Source organism: Chionomys nivalis, chromosome 11, assembly GCF_950005125.1.
Source record: "Chionomys nivalis chromosome 11, mChiNiv1.1, whole genome shotgun sequence".
Taxonomy (NCBI): domain Eukaryota; kingdom Metazoa; phylum Chordata; class Mammalia; order Rodentia; family Cricetidae; genus Chionomys; species Chionomys nivalis.
The window spans coordinates 8,399,408-8,416,230 of record NC_080096.1 but is presented as its reverse complement, the minus strand read 5'-3'; the positions used below and the strand labels follow the sequence as shown (position 1 = coordinate 8,416,230).

The 16,823-nt window shown below is 51.9% G+C and overlaps 1 protein-coding gene across 1 annotated transcript in view; it reads right to left on the bottom strand.

Moving 5' to 3' along the window:
• Positions 1-16,823, bottom strand: part of Plod1 (procollagen-lysine,2-oxoglutarate 5-dioxygenase 1) — a 28,955-nt gene that overhangs the window by 2,156 nt on the left and 9,976 nt on the right. The window contains exons 6-18 of the mRNA XM_057784036.1: positions 16,651-16,714; positions 15,082-15,179; positions 14,051-14,152; positions 13,398-13,529; positions 10,258-10,379; positions 8,022-8,126; positions 7,638-7,763; positions 6,725-6,866; positions 5,304-5,417; positions 4,631-4,696; positions 3,931-4,035; positions 2,276-2,422; positions 1,720-1,845 (exon numbers count right to left, since the gene is read on the bottom strand). Of these exons, the coding sequence (XP_057640019.1) occupies positions 1,720-1,845; positions 2,276-2,422; positions 3,931-4,035; positions 4,631-4,696; positions 5,304-5,417; positions 6,725-6,866; positions 7,638-7,763; positions 8,022-8,126; positions 10,258-10,379; positions 13,398-13,529; positions 14,051-14,152; positions 15,082-15,179; positions 16,651-16,714 (1,449 nt within the window). The remainder of the gene's footprint in view (positions 1-1,719; positions 1,846-2,275; positions 2,423-3,930; positions 4,036-4,630; positions 4,697-5,303; positions 5,418-6,724; positions 6,867-7,637; positions 7,764-8,021; positions 8,127-10,257; positions 10,380-13,397; positions 13,530-14,050; positions 14,153-15,081; positions 15,180-16,650; positions 16,715-16,823) is intronic.

Genomic DNA, 16,823 nt, shown 5'->3' with positions numbered 1-16,823 from the left:
CCCCAAAACTGACCAATGGGTTCAGAAACTACCTTTATCCTCACCCAATCCCAAGACAACAGGACTCCAACTCCCCTGACTACGACTACAGCGTTTCCCCTTTAAAAGCTCCCCGCTCGCCGGGTTCGGGGCTGCACTTCCCTCACCCATTGCGTTGTCGTGGTGGAGGTAGAGTCCACACTCGAGTATGAATATGAATATTATTAAAAAACCCTCATGTAATTTGCATTGGAAATCCAGCTCTGTGAATTCATTTGGGAACCAGAAACTTGGGCATAACATTCCTCCATCTTGTATTCTCGCTGAGGTCATTCCAGGTTTAACTAGAATGTGATCCCTTTGGAGAATCCCATGGAAAATGACCCAACTCTCAAACTGCTTAGTGTGTGAAGCTCCCTGCAGCTGCCACGTGAGGTGGCAGGATGTGCCTTCTGAAGCCTTAAAAACAAACAAACCAAAAACAACCAAGTTCTCATACTGGGCATGGTGGCACATGGAAGGCAGAGATAGGTGGATCTCTGAGTTTAAGGCAGACCTGGTCTACAGAGTTGGTGCCAGGACAGCCAGGGCTACACTGGGAAACCCTATCTCAAAAAAAAAAAAACCAAATCAAACCAAACCAAACCACAGCCATGTTCTGGACACTTGGGGTTACCACAACACTGTGTAGTCCCAGCCAGCTGAAATAAAGGCTCCCAGTTAGCTATAAACTGTCTGATTGGTCACCTCTGGTGAGCTCCCTGTAAGGACAGCTGTTTTGGTTTTGAAGATAGAGTTTGATGTAGCCCAGGCTGACCTCAAATTTGCTTTGTAGCTGAGAACACCCTTGAATTCCGATTTTACTGCCTCCATCTCCTAAGTGCTGAGACAACAGGTGTGACCGCCACGTCTGGTTTCCTGCAGTTTGGGGGTGAACCCAGAGATTTGCACAAGGCAGGCAATCACTCTATGCACAGAACCACAGCTCCTGTCCCAACACAGCTGTATTCATGAGTGTCCTTCACAGCGCCCCGTCCAGGGCCAAGTCCAAAAGAACTAAAAGCACGGTTGTAGCTGGGCCTGACAGTACACACCTTTAACCAGCACAGAGGAGGCAGAGTCAGGCAGATCTCTGCGAGTTTGAGTCCAGCCAAAGCTACAGAGTAAGACCCTCTTGCAAGACTTTTGTTTTTTAATTGCATAAGGAATGGACAGAGGACTAAGCTAGCTCACGAACTGGCCCTATGCAGAAGCCTAGCTGAGGCCCTCAGAATGGCCTTTCCCGATCTCAATGCCTTCTTGGTTTCCACAGCTTTCTTCCAGCCACACAGGTTTGTGCCCCACGCCAAGGCTAACAGTCCCCACACCCCCTAAAGAAGCCTTCTTCCTTCGCATAAAGAGAACCCCAGACTCCCTGACCAATTGCTGTCACTCATTGAGTATTTATCGGGGTTTCTTATAAGCCCATGACCTGGGCTCTTGTTCTCACACCTCATATGAAAACAGAAGGAAACAGAAGTCAAGAGACCTGTTGCAGGACACAGGGGTAACTGAGGAAGAAGGCTGGGTGCAGAACCATCCCAGACCCTCTGGAGTTTGTGCTCCGGCTCCTGCCGAGCTGTGCCATGATCCCACTCTTCCTCCCCACATACCTGGCCCCATTTTCCTCTCAGCCCCTGGACTCTCTGCTCACCTGGTCCCTCCCTCTGCCTGCCTCTGAGCCCCGAGGTCCTGGCTTACCTCATAATCTTCCCCTACCCTGTTCAGGGCTATGTTGACAGTGAAGGTAGAGGCATCGTGGTGAGGCATCAAGGAAGGCTGCTCATCGGGCTTATAGCGGACAACGAAGGCTAGGTCAAACTGGGCCTGTGACAGGGCAGGGGACAGGAAAACCTGCATCAGTCAAGAGAGGCTGTGGAGGACCAGGGAGAGGCAGAATGGGTGCAATGAGTGTCCATGCAATCTGCTACGCTGTTCGCTCTCAGAACGTAGGGCTACTTAATACCAGTCCTCCAGTGCCCGCAAGAGCAGCTGGTATGTAAGAGTCTCAGGAAGAGTGGATGGAGAGAGGGAGAGAGGGAGGGAGGGAGGGAGGGAGGGAGGGAGGGAGGGAGGGAAGGAGGGAGGGAGGGACCAGGCTGAGGGTCCCCACACACACACCACATCCCCTTCCATACCTCACCTAATGGTGTGGAGATATTACTCTTCCCTGGGGAGCAAACGTCTAGCCTCTCCCTAAGGCTGGAACTGTGCCCACCATCCCCCATCCTGCTGCTCCCCCCCCAGGCATACCCACCCTGGTGTAGTAGCCAGGGTAGAGTTTCTCTGTCATGGGCGCGATGTACTCCACCAGGAACTTGTGCCACTCCCGCTCGAAGGTGATCTGGTTCATGTGGATGTCGATAGTGGGGACATTTTCATAGCCACCCTGGATACGGTTGTCCTGGAAGTGACCACGGAGAGTGAACCCAAGATGGCACCTGGACTCCCAGGATCTGGCTCTGACTCATTTCTTCCCCTTGACCTTGGCACAGAATGGGACATTATATGGCAAAGCGGGGTGGGGTGGGGTTGCATATGCTATTAAAGTCCCAATCTGTTGACTTTGGGTTAATCAACAGGGAGGTCATCCTGGTTGGTCAGATCTAAACCGTGAGCCTTTTAAAGGAGACTCTTGGGCAGACAGGTCATTGTGCCTGCTGGCCTTGGAGAACCCAGCGGTTCCAAGGTCTCCAGCTTTAGGGAACTGGCATGCTGATAATGAGAAGCCAATCCAGAGATAAAACAGCTCCAGCAGACCCCTAGTCTGCAGGTTTGTGAGGCCCCCGGCAAAGAACTGGATAAGGCACACCTGGATCCTGACCCTCAGAAACCAAGAGATAATGAATGGGTGGTTGGGGGTTTTGTCTTGGTGCTGAGAACTGAACCCAGAATCTTGCAACACTAGGCAGATTGAACTACACGGTGTTTTAAGTCTCTTAGAAATGGCATAGAAACTGGAGGGGGAGAGGGTATGGGGGTGTAGGTAGAGAGAACAGGATGGGAGATGGGGACCATTCACTGAAGCTCTGGGGTCCATGGACTGTGCCTGTTTGCCCAAACACCAAAATACCTAGGTTAGGCAAGTAACCAGAAGCACAGTAGGGTCAGAGATCAGTCATTAAGAGGCACACAGTAGGGTCAGAGATCAGTCAATTGGAAGCATACAGTAGAGTCAGAGATCAGTCAATTGGTGATACACAGTAGGGTCAGAGATCAGCCAACTGGAGACACACAGTAGGGTCAGAGATCAGTCAATTGGAGACACACAGTAGGGTCAGAGATCAGCCAACTGGAGACACACAGTAGGGTCAGAGATCAGTCAATTGGAGACACACAGTAGGGTCAGAGATCAGCCAACTGGAGACACACAGTAGGGTCAGAGATCAGTCAATTGGAGACACACAGTAGGGTCAGGGATCAGCCAACTGGAGACACACAGTAGGGTCAGAGATCAGTCAATTGGAAGCATGGATCTAGGAACTCATGCATCTTTAAAGGCAATGGCGAAAGTTCCCAAGTCCTGTAGGCCAGGGACTCCTGAGAACAAATGCTCCCCGTGCCACTTGCATCAGGTGTCTAATGAACTTGGACCTGGTACCCAGTGCCCTTCATCCCCTGTTGGCTCATTTCTCCCCATTTCACATGCCTGCCTGGGGCAGGAAGCTGAAGCATTACAAATAACAAGGCAGGAAACGAAAACCCTGAACCTCACTTTAAGGCAGCTCAAGGCCACACAACTGGCACTGTTTCCTTGGGGACCAACACTCCCAGTTTCTAAATCGTGTGTATTCTTGCCTGCTTGCACCCTGAAAGTAAAGAGTCCTGGGCAGACCGGCTAGGTAACCAGGAGAAGAGCCCAGAAGGGCATCCTGGGTGAAGGCACAGCCTCCCAGGTGTCCATGGCACTACCTTGTTATCACCCAGGGACCACTGGCCATAGTGCTCCATCTCCTCCACCAGCTCATCACAGGCCGCCTCCGTGAAGATGGGGAACCAGTAGACATCCGGACAAGGCTAGAAAGAGAGGAGACTCCATCACAGGCGTCCAGATTGACAGCACCATGTCCTCCTCAAACTGTGGGATCCCCTATGGAGTTCCTGGTCAGTCTCCCGCAGCCCACTCCCTGAGCCTCAGGGATGCTCTGAGTGTCCCCAAGGAGTCAGGGCTGGGTGGGTGCTGGTTAGACCGATCGAGGGAGATCAGACGAGACTTTCCAGACAAGGTAACAGCCACAGCTACCATCAGCATGGGAGAATGTACACCTTGGGCAGAGACGAGGACATGAGAGGACGGAGCCCCCATCCCTCATTCTTGGCTCAGAGGCAGATTTGGGGCTGGTCCCTCCTCCTCTTCCTTGAGCGCCTGATCCTGCCTCCATCTCCTGAATTCTGCTATCACAGGCCTAGACCACCATACCCAGCAGTTCCGTCCTTCTTGTCAAAGCATCTACAGACCTCAGCTGCAAAGTGCTGCTGGGGAAAGAGGCCAACCCATCCCAAGCATTGCTGGGGCGGCAGACTGAAAGGTGCCCCTCTTCCCTCTTCGCCCCCATTCAAGCTCCACCCCGTGTACTCCCACAGCAGCAAGCATGCAATGTGAGCCCCTTACTGTCTCCACCAGCTTCCCCGCCAGAGCCTTGGTGTAATTCTCATGGATGTACTTCTCTTTCCAATCCTGTGGAGAATGGAGAATGTAATAAGGAACGGGGTCCCACGCCTGGCCTGAGTCAGCTCTGGCCACCTTACGCATGGGACATTCCCGGGCAGTCTTCAGCCTTCAGGGCCCTCAAAACCTGAGTAGGTACGAACTCAAGAAAGGCAGGCAGGTTATCACCGGTGCCTGCTGGGTGTGGGAGTGAGGTCTGGACGTATAGGATCTCACATTTGCACCGATATGTACATTTGTGGGTCTGGATGTGTCTGTGTAGAGGCGTGCACAAATGCCCGTGTGAGTGACAAACCCCGGCATTTAGGTATACTGTCACACGCTGTCACAACTGCTGCTTCCTCTGATCATTGATCCAGCCTCAGGGGTATGCCAAGCCAGGGAAGATCAATGTTAGAAACCAGATAAGTGAGGTCCAAAGGTTAAAAAGGCTCAAATAAGTCACAGCTCTCTGCTCCACTAGATGGCGCTGTGTCTAAGGTTCCCTCTATACTAGAGACCTGGAGATGAGCGGGGGACTTGTGGAAAACAGGTCATACAGTGGTCTCTGGCCACATGATTAGTGAAATGGAGTCTCTCTGACTTCCAGCCCAAGTTCCACCCACCCAAGTCTCACCTCAGGGTTGCTGAAAACCTCCCAGAGATCATTATGCAGGTGGGTGGTCTGGTAGTTATCCAGGGACAGCAGATGGCCAAAGGTATGGCGGTTGGTCAGGAACATGAACACCTCCTACGGAGAGCAGACAGCTGGAAAAGCCTTCTGCACACCCCAGGGAGGGGCAGTGAGCGCTCCACCACCAGATTCAAGCTTATGAGGTTCAAGACCCAGCACCCAGTACAGCCCTGCCCCCCAGGCAATCAGGGAAGGCTTCCTGAAGGACTGAATATAAAAGAAAAGGATTCGTTTGTCCTTTCTTGTTTGCAGCACTGGGGATTGAACCCACAGCCTCAAGACTGCAGGGCAAGAGCACTGCCAAGGGCTGTGATCCTGACATGTCGGTCACAGGGAAAAACCTAAGCAGGCTGTCACATTAGAACAAATGCATCAGGCCTGGCGAGATGGTTCAGTGGATAAAAGCCTGACAGCCCGGGGCTGGAGAGATGGCTCAGAGGTTAAGAACACTGACTGTTCTTCCAGAGGTCTGAGTTCAATTCCCAGCAACCACATGGTGGCTCACAACCATCTGTAATGAGATTTTGTACCCTCTTCTGACCTTCAGGCATGCAGGCAGAACATATGTGCACACACGTGTGTACGTGCGCATATGTACACACACACAAAGGGAAAAAGGTCCACATTACCAAGTGAGACACTTAGTTTGATCCCAACATTAGAAAATAAATCTACCGTGGGAACCAGGTGTCACGACACACGCTTATTATCCTAGCACTTAGGGAGCAGAAGCAGGAGGATCAGGAGTTCAAAACCAGTATGATCCTATTTCAAAATAATATACAAAGCCAGGTGGTGGTGCACGCCTTTAATCCCAGCACTAGGGAGGCAGAGGCAGGCGGATCTCTGAGTTTGAGGCCAGCCTGGTCTACAGAGTGAGTTCCAGGACAGACAAGGCTACACGGGGAAATCCTGTCTTGAAAATCAAAAAACAAAACAAAACAAAACAACAACAACAACAAAAATACACACATCAAAAAGATGAAAATGATGTGACAGTCTCTTGGACCAACTTCTCAGTCTCCTTTAGGCTGTATCAAAATTATATATAAACTGGATACAGCGGCACACATCTATAATCCCAGAATTTGGGAGACTGAGGCAGGAGGATCAGGAGCTCAGGTCGATGGAAGGCTAAAGGTTCTATCTTGAAACATCAACAAAACAAACAAAAGAGACACAACCAGTTCAACAACCAGTCCCTGGTCTCTGCAGACTTGAGGAACGGCCTCACACCCAGTACCCAGAGGGCCCTGCTGGCCCCTCAGAAGCTCCTGGGCCTACGGTGACAAGCTAGCCCAGTGTGCTGGTCAAGGCTGGAAAACACACCCCTGGCACCAGGACCTCCCAAGAGCCCCACTGACCTGCTGCCGGACGTTGGCACAAAAGCTCATGTCGGCATCCAGCTTGCTGTAGTGGAACAGGTCTGCGTGCTTCAGTTCGGCCCGCAGGGTACTGCCCTTGATCAGGTAGACGTTTGAGATGTAAGGCACGTTCCAGACACCGCTGCAGGAGAGGAAATGACAGGCTCACAGTCTAGCAGGAAGGCTCACAGCCTGGGAGCCTGGAGCCCGGAAGAAAAGGTTCTATCAAAAATATAAATAACCTGGTGTGGACACACACATCTATAATCCCAGAACTTGGGAGACTGAGGCAGAAGGGTGGGAAGTTCAAGTCTATTGAACTTGAAGTCACAAATGGTATCGTGGTACAGTAGGTGCGAGCGTTGGGTGGGGGAAGGGCAGGGGGAGGGACGTTCATCTGAGGGTGCTAATGTGGACTTTTCTGTTTTTATTTTATTTTGCATACATGCATGTGCTTGGGTGTGTGTATGTGTGTATGTGCGTATGCATGTTTGAGTCACAGGACATGAGAGGAGATCAGAGGACAACTTTTGGGAGCTGGTTCTCTTCTTCCACCATGTGTGTCTCAGGGACCAAACTCAGGTTGTCAAACTTGGCAACAGGTGCCTTACTCACTGAGCCATCTTGCCAGTTCTAATCTGTCTTTTTCGTTTTGTTTTGTTTCAGTGCTGGGAACTAAACCCAGGGCCTTGTGAACTTTCTACTCCTGAGTCAAATCCTAAACTCAACAGTGCTCATCTCCTCTTCCCACCCTGGGCATGGGAGCCCACCACAACATTTAGGACTTCTTCTGTGTGTCTGACTCTGGTCCTCTTTGCTTGAGGTTCAGTAGCGACTTGAGGGTAACCGGAACAGGAATGCAGGGGGAGGCACCACAAACCCAGAAGAAGAGACGAAGGTAACGGGTACTCACACACGCCGCCCCTGCACAATGTCCACGTAGTCCTCAGAGCGGGCGTAGTAGCCATCTGCACTTAGTGCCCCCCAGAAATTAGACCAGAGCCTCCCATGGCGGGTCATGAGTGGCGCGAGGACATTCCTGAGTGGGGGACAGACCATACTAAGGATGCGAAAGGGAGGGGCCCAGCAACCTGGGATTTGTATGCTGGGATCTCTAGACTTGTCACTGGGGCAGGGCAAGCCAGGCTCATCAGAAACCTCATCCCTCCTATGCTAGGGACAGACTCAGGAAGGGGCTATTCTATCGGCCTTGGAGTTGTCAGGTTGGGAGGCCCAGGAAGAGGGGAAGAAAGCCAAGGGTCTTCCACTTTGTTCCGGGGTCCACCCACAGTCTTACTTGTTTTGCTCAATCAGGAGCCGTAGGGTGTCCGGCTCAGTCAGGGCCACATCAGCATCCACGCTGAAGTAGTAGGTGCAGGTCTGGTCCTGGCGGCACAGGTCTCTATAAGAGGAAAAGGGAGAGGAAGGGAGAGGTCAACACGACATCTCAGGCTGGTCCCAGAGCTTCCCCAGAAGATACCACATCTGTCATTATAGTTTGGCAAAGACCTTAGAACTCATGCAAACTCAGGCATAGCCTGGGACCTCAAAGGTCTCCCACAATTTCAATACCCAAACCCCAGGCTTCTTAGCTCTCAGATCAACCACTTGGCCATAGCAAAGGTTTGATCTGGGGGAAGCACAACCCACCAGATGGGGCTCAACCAACCCTGCCTGTCTTGAGAGCAGCTGGGCAACTAGTACCGAGGAAGCTGGGGGAATTCATCAGTGGCAGAGCACTTGCTGGCACAGATGAGGTCCTGGGTTTATTGATAGCACCCCACAAATAATAAGCTGGGTGGTGGTGGTGCACACCTTTAATTCCAGCACTCGGGAGGCAGAAGCAGGAAATCTCTGAATATGAGGCCAACCTGGTCTACAGAGTGTGTTCCAGGGCAGCCAGGGCTACACTGAGAAACCCTTTCTTGTATGCTCACCCCAAATAATAATAATATAATAATAATAATTTTTAAAAGCATGCAGCTGGGTATGAAGTACACACCTGTCTCTCAGCACTGGGACAGGAGAATCTGAAGGCCAGCTTTGTATACACAGTGAGCTCAAGGCCAGAATGGGCTACATGGGACCCTGCCTCAAAATGCCAAAAACCTCCTAAAAATGTCCCTTTTGTGCCAGGCATGATGGTGCATGCCTTTAATCTCAGCACTCATGTGGCAGAGGCAGGCACATCTCTGTGAATTCAAATCCAGCCTGGTCTACAAAGTGAGTTCCAGGACAGCCAAAGATATAAAGAGAAACCCTGTCTCGGAAAACAAGAACAAAAAAAGTCCCCTTTGTTCAACTAATCAGAAAACGACAGTCCCTGACCTGAAGCTCTCCGCTGCCAGTTTTGTTCCACACAGAAGCTAAGAATTGTCCTCTGTTCTTAAATGACTAGGAAAGGGGAAAAAAACATCAAAAGAAAATTATGCTTTCCTGTGAGGAAGTCCAACTTCAGTGTCCCGAAATAAAATCTTTCTGGAACACAATCTCACTCATTCATTATACATGAGTGGCCATCTTTATGTTACAAGGGCAGACAACTGAGCAAGGGCGATGGAGCCCACCTGGCTGACTGGCAGAGCGAGAGCTATCCAGTTATTTTAGGGATGTTTGCCAGCCACAGATTAAGGCAGAGGAATTCTTTTTTGTTTGTTCATTTTTTGGTTTTCAAGACGGAGTTTCTCTGTGTAACCCTGGCTGTCCTGGACTCACTCTGCAGCCCAGGCTGGACTCAAATTCAGAGATCCACCTGCCTCTGCCTTGCCAGCGCTGGTATTAAAGGTGTGCACCACCTCTGCCCGGCAAGACAGAGGAAGTTTTATTTTTTGAAACAGCCATATAGCCATGTAGCCCAAGCTGGCCTTAAGCCAGCTATGTAACTGAGGGATGACTTGAACTCCTGATCCTCTGGTCTGAGATTTCAGGTGTGTATCACAAGGGTCAGTTTATGTGGAGCTGAGGACCAAACACAGTTTCGCCACGCGTGCTGGGCTCTACCAACTGAGCTCCATCCCCATCCCTAGACATGGCTTCTTGTGCCTTTGTTTTGGGACTGGTTTATTTATTTATTGTTTATTATTAGCGTGTGAGCACACCACAGCATGCACGCGGAGGTCAGAGGATGACTCTGAGTCGGATCTATCCTCCCGCAAGTCTGGTGGTTGGCCTCTGGAGAGCCGTGGTTTTTTGTTTGTTTTTTGAGATAAGGTTTCCCTCTGTGTAGCCCTGGAACTTGCTCTGTAGGCCAGACTGGCCTCAAACTCAAGAGATCCACCTGTCTCTGCATCCTGAGTACTGAAGTTATCGTATTTCTAATGTCTCGGTCAGCCCTGATCTACTTCTAGCCCTCCAGTCTTCTCCTTTCCCTAATTTGCTTCCTAAACCCCCCTTCACAGGAAAGCCCTGGAACCCTGACAGGAACAGAACTTTGTTGAAGACCACAGAGCCTTCTGAATATCCATCCTGCTGCTCCCAATGCCATGGCCCTTCCGCCACCACCATCCATGAAGAGACTTCTATGCCTGACTCACGCGCCCATGTTCCTGGCGTCGGCACTGGCCATGCGCATCTCAGGACCCACTAGCTTCACGGACTGGTACTCACTGCCGTGCTCTTCCAGGAACTTCTCTACCTCAAGCTTGTGGTGCTGTTCCTGGAAGTGGGAAGGCAAGGAGCAGATAAGGGTCAGGTCCCGGGAAACAGCAGCCCTGTCACTCGTCAGAGGATGCTGTCTCTGGCACACTCCTGCCCCCTGCATCTCAGAAGGGACTCTAGCCAGCCCGAGCATGGCAAACATGGTTCTGGCAGACTTTGACCTTCTCCCCCCCCCCGCTTCCCCCCCTCGTTCTCTCTTGCTAAAAACCCTTAAATTACATTCCTAAACCTATTCCCTTATCTGGCCACTTCCTCATCCTGAGTCTGACTACCAATATCCAGCTACCAAGGTATTGAAGTGCAGCAATCAAAAGCCCCCTTTGGCTCACCTAATTAACAAGCCCATTAAAATGAAACACCTCATCGTAGCAGAGGGCTTCCCCTTTTACCTTTATAAGCTGCCATTTGCCTGTGAGCCACATCTGTCTCCTCTCTATCCAGAGGCGGTTCTTTGTCCCCCTCCAAGACAAACACTCTGTCCTTTTTCCCTTGTTCACTTTCCCCTTCTCCCTCATCCTCTATCTCTGTCTTTGTCCCTTATCCCCATCTTCTGTCCCTCTAGGGCAAATAAATCTCCTTTGTGCTGAAAACTTGTTCCTGTGGTGTCCTGAGCCAGTTCCGTTCCCTTCAATCTGTCAGATGCTCTTTTCTGGTGATCCCTTCACACTCATCTTCCCTGGCCAGGCCCCGCCCCAAGGTCTCTTTCCAGCTCTGTCATCATGATAGCTCCTCCTCCCAAGGACCCTACATCCAGAAGATCTGAGGATCTTTGGGGTGTGGTGTTAACCCACATACTGGGCGATCAGAATGCATATACGACAGTCTGCACCTGCCCCCGCCCTGCCCCTGGATATGGAGAGAACAGGCTTTTTAGTTCTAAACCTAAGCAGGGACGCCCCAGCTACTGACACGGTGGTGCCACATCATCATCTACAAATGGCATCCGGGGATGCACATGGCCTGATCTATCACAGGTTAGAGTCAATCGGTAGACCAACATCAGCTCTGCTCCAAAGAGCTTATGACCTACGGCAGTGCCCTGCTTCTGTCTCTGCTTTAGGGAAAGATGTCTCCCCCCTCAGGTCACTGGGAGAAGGCAGTGAGTCAGAGACAGCACACAGCAGGTCCTCATATCTGTGACTGTTCTCTTTCTACCCACAGAAGCAGTTCACGTTCACGCAGGGGAGCTGTGAGTCGCACGAGGGCAGATCCCACTGCCTAGCTGTCTGTAGGGCCTGCTGTGCACGGGAGGGGAATGTGAGGAAGCCAGGCAGGGAGCCAAGCTGAGTGGGAGACTGTGGGTCCCTGGGATGGGGCATCTTGTTGTAGCTGGATGGTATGCAGGGGAGACACAGACAAGACAGCCGAGCGGGACTCAGAGCCAACAAAGGGCCCCATAGACTGGGTAAGATCTAGCCAGTCAAAGGCACAGCAAAGCAGAGGAGGCCAGGCTTCCCCTAGCCAGGAGAGTGCTGAACCACCGGCTTGCTTCTCTCAGTGCTCAGGGCTTGTACCCATTTTCCCTGAAGGAGTTAAAGCAATGGAAATCAACTTGACTTTCACCAGATCAAACCCGCAAGCATTAAGGAGACAGGAAACAAAAATGACAACAGTCAAGGTGTGGTGGCTTGAACGAGAATAGCGCCACAGGCTCACATGTTTGAATGCTTGGCCCCTAGTTGGTGGACCTGTTTGGGAAGGATCAGGAGGTGTGGCTTTGTTGGAGGAGGTGTGTCACTGGAGGTGGGTTTTGAGGTTTCAAAAGCTTTCTGCCATCCCTAGTGCTCTCTCTCTCTCTCTCTACCTTCTGCTCATGATTCTAGATGTAAGCTCTTGACTGTTCCTGCCACCACACCTTTGATCCACTGTCATGGACACTAACCTTCTGGAACTATAAGCCCAATCATAGTTTCTTTTAGATATCGCCTTGATCACGCACGGTCTTTGTTAAACCGATAGATAACTAGACCCAAGGGTGTCACTGTGTGTTGCCTGTGAGTGGGACAGCCCTTTTCCTACTGCTATGGATAAAACCTAGGGATTTGGTTTTGTTTGTTTGGTTTTTTTAGATAAACCTAGGGATTTGGGATTGGAGAGACCGACTGTTCAGTCACTAAGAGTGCTTGCTGAGCTGGGCATGGTGGTGCACACCTTTAATTCCAGCACAGGGGAGGCAGAGACAGGCAAATCTCTGAGTTTGAGGCCAGCCTGGTATACAGAGTGAGTTCCAGGACAGCTGTGGCTGCACAGAAAACCCCTGCCTCAAAAAAACCAAAACAGGTAGGTAGGTAGGTGGGTAGATGGGTAGATGACAGACAGACAGACAGACAGACAGACAGACAGACAGACAAATAGTGAGTGCTTGCTGCTCTTCCAGAAGACCTGAGCTTGGCTCCCAGCACCCACGTCAGACAGCTTACAGTCATCTGCAACTCCAGCTTTAGGGAATCCAACACCCTCATCTGGCCTCCATGGGTACCTACACTGGCGTGAACATGCACACATAATTTTAAAAATTAAAATATTTGGAACCCAGGGTCCACACACACACCAGGCAAGTATACGACAGCTAAGTTATACCCTTAATGCTTTATGAAACTTTTTTATGGGAGAGGGACAGGCTCACTATGTAACACAGGCTAGCCCCTAACTACAAACCTCACACCTCGGCCTCCTCGGTAGCTAGGCAGTTCCTCCCACCCCTTACTCTTCTATGCACTTCACAGGTCAACTTGTTTAACTCTTGCAACAGTTCAGTGTGATTACCTCAATCCCAACCTCGATCTCATATGTAAGGAAAGAGGAGCAGAAAGTTTAAGGCTGGTGCCCCAGTCACACAGCCAAGTACCACTGCTGGGATTTAAGCACAGGTCTGACCCAGTCAGCCTAGCGATTTGGGGACACAGCCCACTGGCCACTTCCATTCAATCCAGACTCAGTGGGATCCTCCGAGGTCTTAGGCCAGCTCACGAAGCTGGGCCCTTGAGTCGAACTGCACATGGCACCTTCTACTCACGTGGTTGTGAATGAAGAGTCGAATCTGTTTCTGGGGGTATCGCAAGCGCAGCAGCCGCAAGAAAAACAGGGAGAGGAACGGTGTGGGCTGCTCAATGAACACACCGACCAGGACAGTGGGCAGAGCTTCATCCTGCAGAGGGAAGGACGGAAGAGGAGTCAAGAAGGGTCTCGTCACTGTCTGTCACCAAGTCCTGACTGCAGCCCAGGGAAACCTGAGGTGGAGGCCCATGGCCTCAGGAAACTAGATGCTTGAATTGCACATCATCAGAGCAGGCCATGCATGTGTGGGGCTGGCAGGACACACGGTGAGGCCTGCCTGAGAAAGGTACAACCGGTTCCCAGGCTCTAACAAGGACCAGTGGATAGCACGATACCAGATCCTGGCTGATGCGGTGTTCAAGCTAGGCCGTAAAGAGCGACAAATGCTCACAGCATAGGAAGAGGCTAGGGGAGGATAAAGGGCCAGCGAGAAGAAAACAGATCGGACGTCAGGAAGGAAGCTGGAGCCTGGGTGGCCTGGAGGCGCTTCCTGGAGGAGGCACTTGGGTGGCCCCTCTTTACCTCTCGCCAATGCGCCACTCCGCTTGGGGTCACCTCCCCTTCCCCCCATCTCGTGGGACTGTCCTCAACTCAGCTCAGGCCTGGCCTCACCCCAATGCCCTTGAGGCTGCGCAGACCCTCCTCGCACACGGTGCAGCCGGTCTCGAAGGTCCAGAATCGAGGAATGTAGTTGCCCAGGTAATTCAGCTGCAGCTGGTGGAAGTCAAATGCAGTAGTAAGGGCCCAGCCAGCCACACCCCCAAACTAGCCAATTCCATCTCCCCTCTGCCTGCCATCTTTCAGGATCCAGGGGGTGTGCTCCATCACCCAGGAGAGCACCTGGCTGCTGCAGCTTATAAAAACCCAGATTCCTAGGGACTGAGCCTCACAGGACTTCAGGTTGGGTAGAACCAAGACCTGCAGCTTTCTTAATTTGGTGGGGCCAGGGGTGGGCAGAGTCTCAAGTAGTCCAGGCTGGCCTTGAACTCACCATGTAGCCAAGAATAACTTCAAATTCCTGATCCTCCTGCCTCTACCTCCTGAGTTCAGAGATTACAGGTGTGCACTACCGTGCCTGCCTTATGTGGTCCCTGGTGACCAATCCCTGATCCTCAGGCATGCCAGGCAAGCCCTCCACCAGCTGAGTAACACCTCCAGCCCAAGATCTGCATTTTCCCTCAGGCTCTCTTTCCTCTCCCGCCCACAGGATTCTAAGGCTGGTGACTGACAACCAGTCCTCCCGACCACTTAACTAGGGTCTGCTGTCCCCAGCCATTTTCTGCCCCAACCCCTTCCACAATGCCATGAGTGCAGCAACTCTATTTGTGACAGATTGGTCCCCAGCGCAGGTATCCAATACATGTTCACTCCGTGAATAAATGACTGCCATATCGCACCAGTGTAAGGTGATTCTGGAACCTTCCTCAAAACCTAGATGGGAACAGTGGCCTCTTACGGATCCTGTGATCCAGCAGGGATGGACAGGGCACCATGCCCACCACAGTGGAGAAACAGGACACCAGGCCAAGCCTGCATCAGAGGACCCCAAACAGTGGCACTAGCCCCAGGCTGCAGTCACAAGAGAAGCAGAGTTGGGACTCTGTCTTCCTTCCACGCTCCCCCACGGTTGGACCCCTCCCTACCTTGGTGGGCCCATTGCCATGGATAACCACTGGAAGCGTGTCATAGGCCAGATTCCGTGCTCGCACATGGCCCATTTCAAACTTGAGTACGACTTCATCTGGGGATTAGAAAGCACAGACCCACACAGTGGCAGAGGGGCCAGGGCTGGGGACTCACAGGCTGGGGCTCTGCCAAGTCTCTTCACCCATTTTTCGAGACAGGGGCCAGGGTTTCTCTGTGTAACAGCTCTGGCTGGCCTCGAACTCACAGAAATCCACCTGCCTCTGCCTCATGAGGACTGAGATTAAAGGTGTGCACCATTGGTCTCCCCATTTTAAATTCCTTCTTTTTGAAGATTTCTTTTTATTTGTGCATGTGTGCGTGTGCGTGCGTGCATGCATGTATTGGTGCATGTGTGTGTGCACAAGAGTGCAGATGCCCAAGGAGGCCAGAGGCATCCGATTCCCTGCAGCCAGAGCTACAGGTGGTTGTGAGCCTGACATGGGTACTGGGAACTGAACTCCTATCTCCTGTAAGATTTCCTGGCCACTTTAAAAATTACATTTAACCAGGCATGGTGGCCCGTGCCTTTAATCCTAGCAAGCAGATCTCTGAGTTCAAGACCTATTTGGCCTACAGAGTGAGTTCTAAGATAGCAAGGGCTACAAAAAGAAACCCTGTCTCAAAATAAAAAGAAAAGTTGCCTTGATTAATTTAGTGTTGGAGGTAAGAGAACAACTTGCCAAGGTCGGTTCTCTCTTTCAACCATGTGGGTTCTGGGGCTCAAACTCGGGTATTCAGGCTTGGCAGCAAGCGCCTTTACCCGCTGAGCCATCTCACCAGCCTTAAAATCCCTGCTTCTTAGCCGGGCGGTGGTGGCACACGCCTTTAATCCCAGCACTTGGGAGGCAGAAGCAGGCGGATCTCGTTCGAGACCAGCCTGGTCTACAAGAGTTAGTGCCAGGACAGGCTCCAAAACCACAGAGAAACCCTGTCTCAAAAAACCAAAAAAAAATCCCTTCTTCTTGGGGTAAATGTGTGGTTGGCAGGCACTCAACACAGCAGCATGGAAGGAACACAGGGGCAACAGCGACCCCTGTCTTTCGTGTGGTGACCCATTAGAGCCAGAAGTGGGATGGGGAGGAGCAGCTTCAGACACAGGGGCAGTACTGAGAGCCGTGTGTATGATATGTGTGGTTAATCAGGAAGACTTGTAGCAGAGCGAAGTCATCTCCAGTCTGGGGCCCAAGGAGAAGGGGTCCCTTGTACTGACACAGCATGCAAGGTGGGGCCGAGGGCCAGCTGCCTGCGGTGGCTATCCCGCAGTCTCCTAAGCCAAATGACTGCCCTCCTCCCACCTTCTGAGAGACACAACTTTGCCCCCACGACATCTGGAGAGTCTCTGGGATCCGGGCAGGAGGCTGACATCAGCTCAATGCAATGACCGAGGAGGGGCCACCTGGTTTTTCTTCTTTGGTTCCAGCCCTGACGGGAATCCTCATGTCCTTCTGCCACCTAAGCCCCACTTCCTCCTCAGGTTTCACCTCCTCCCCTCTCAGATCCCACCCCCTGCCAGTGCCACTGCTCACCCAAGGCTCCATCCAGGTTCTGGAAGATTCGGCAGCGGTGGTCCAGGCTGATATTGATTTGCTCCTGCAGGAAGGAGGGCCTGGGCTGCAGCAGGGACAGGCCCCAGGCAAGACCAGGTCCCCAGCACACCCAGCATTGGGATCCTGTCCCCACACTGGCTCAGCCTGCTACA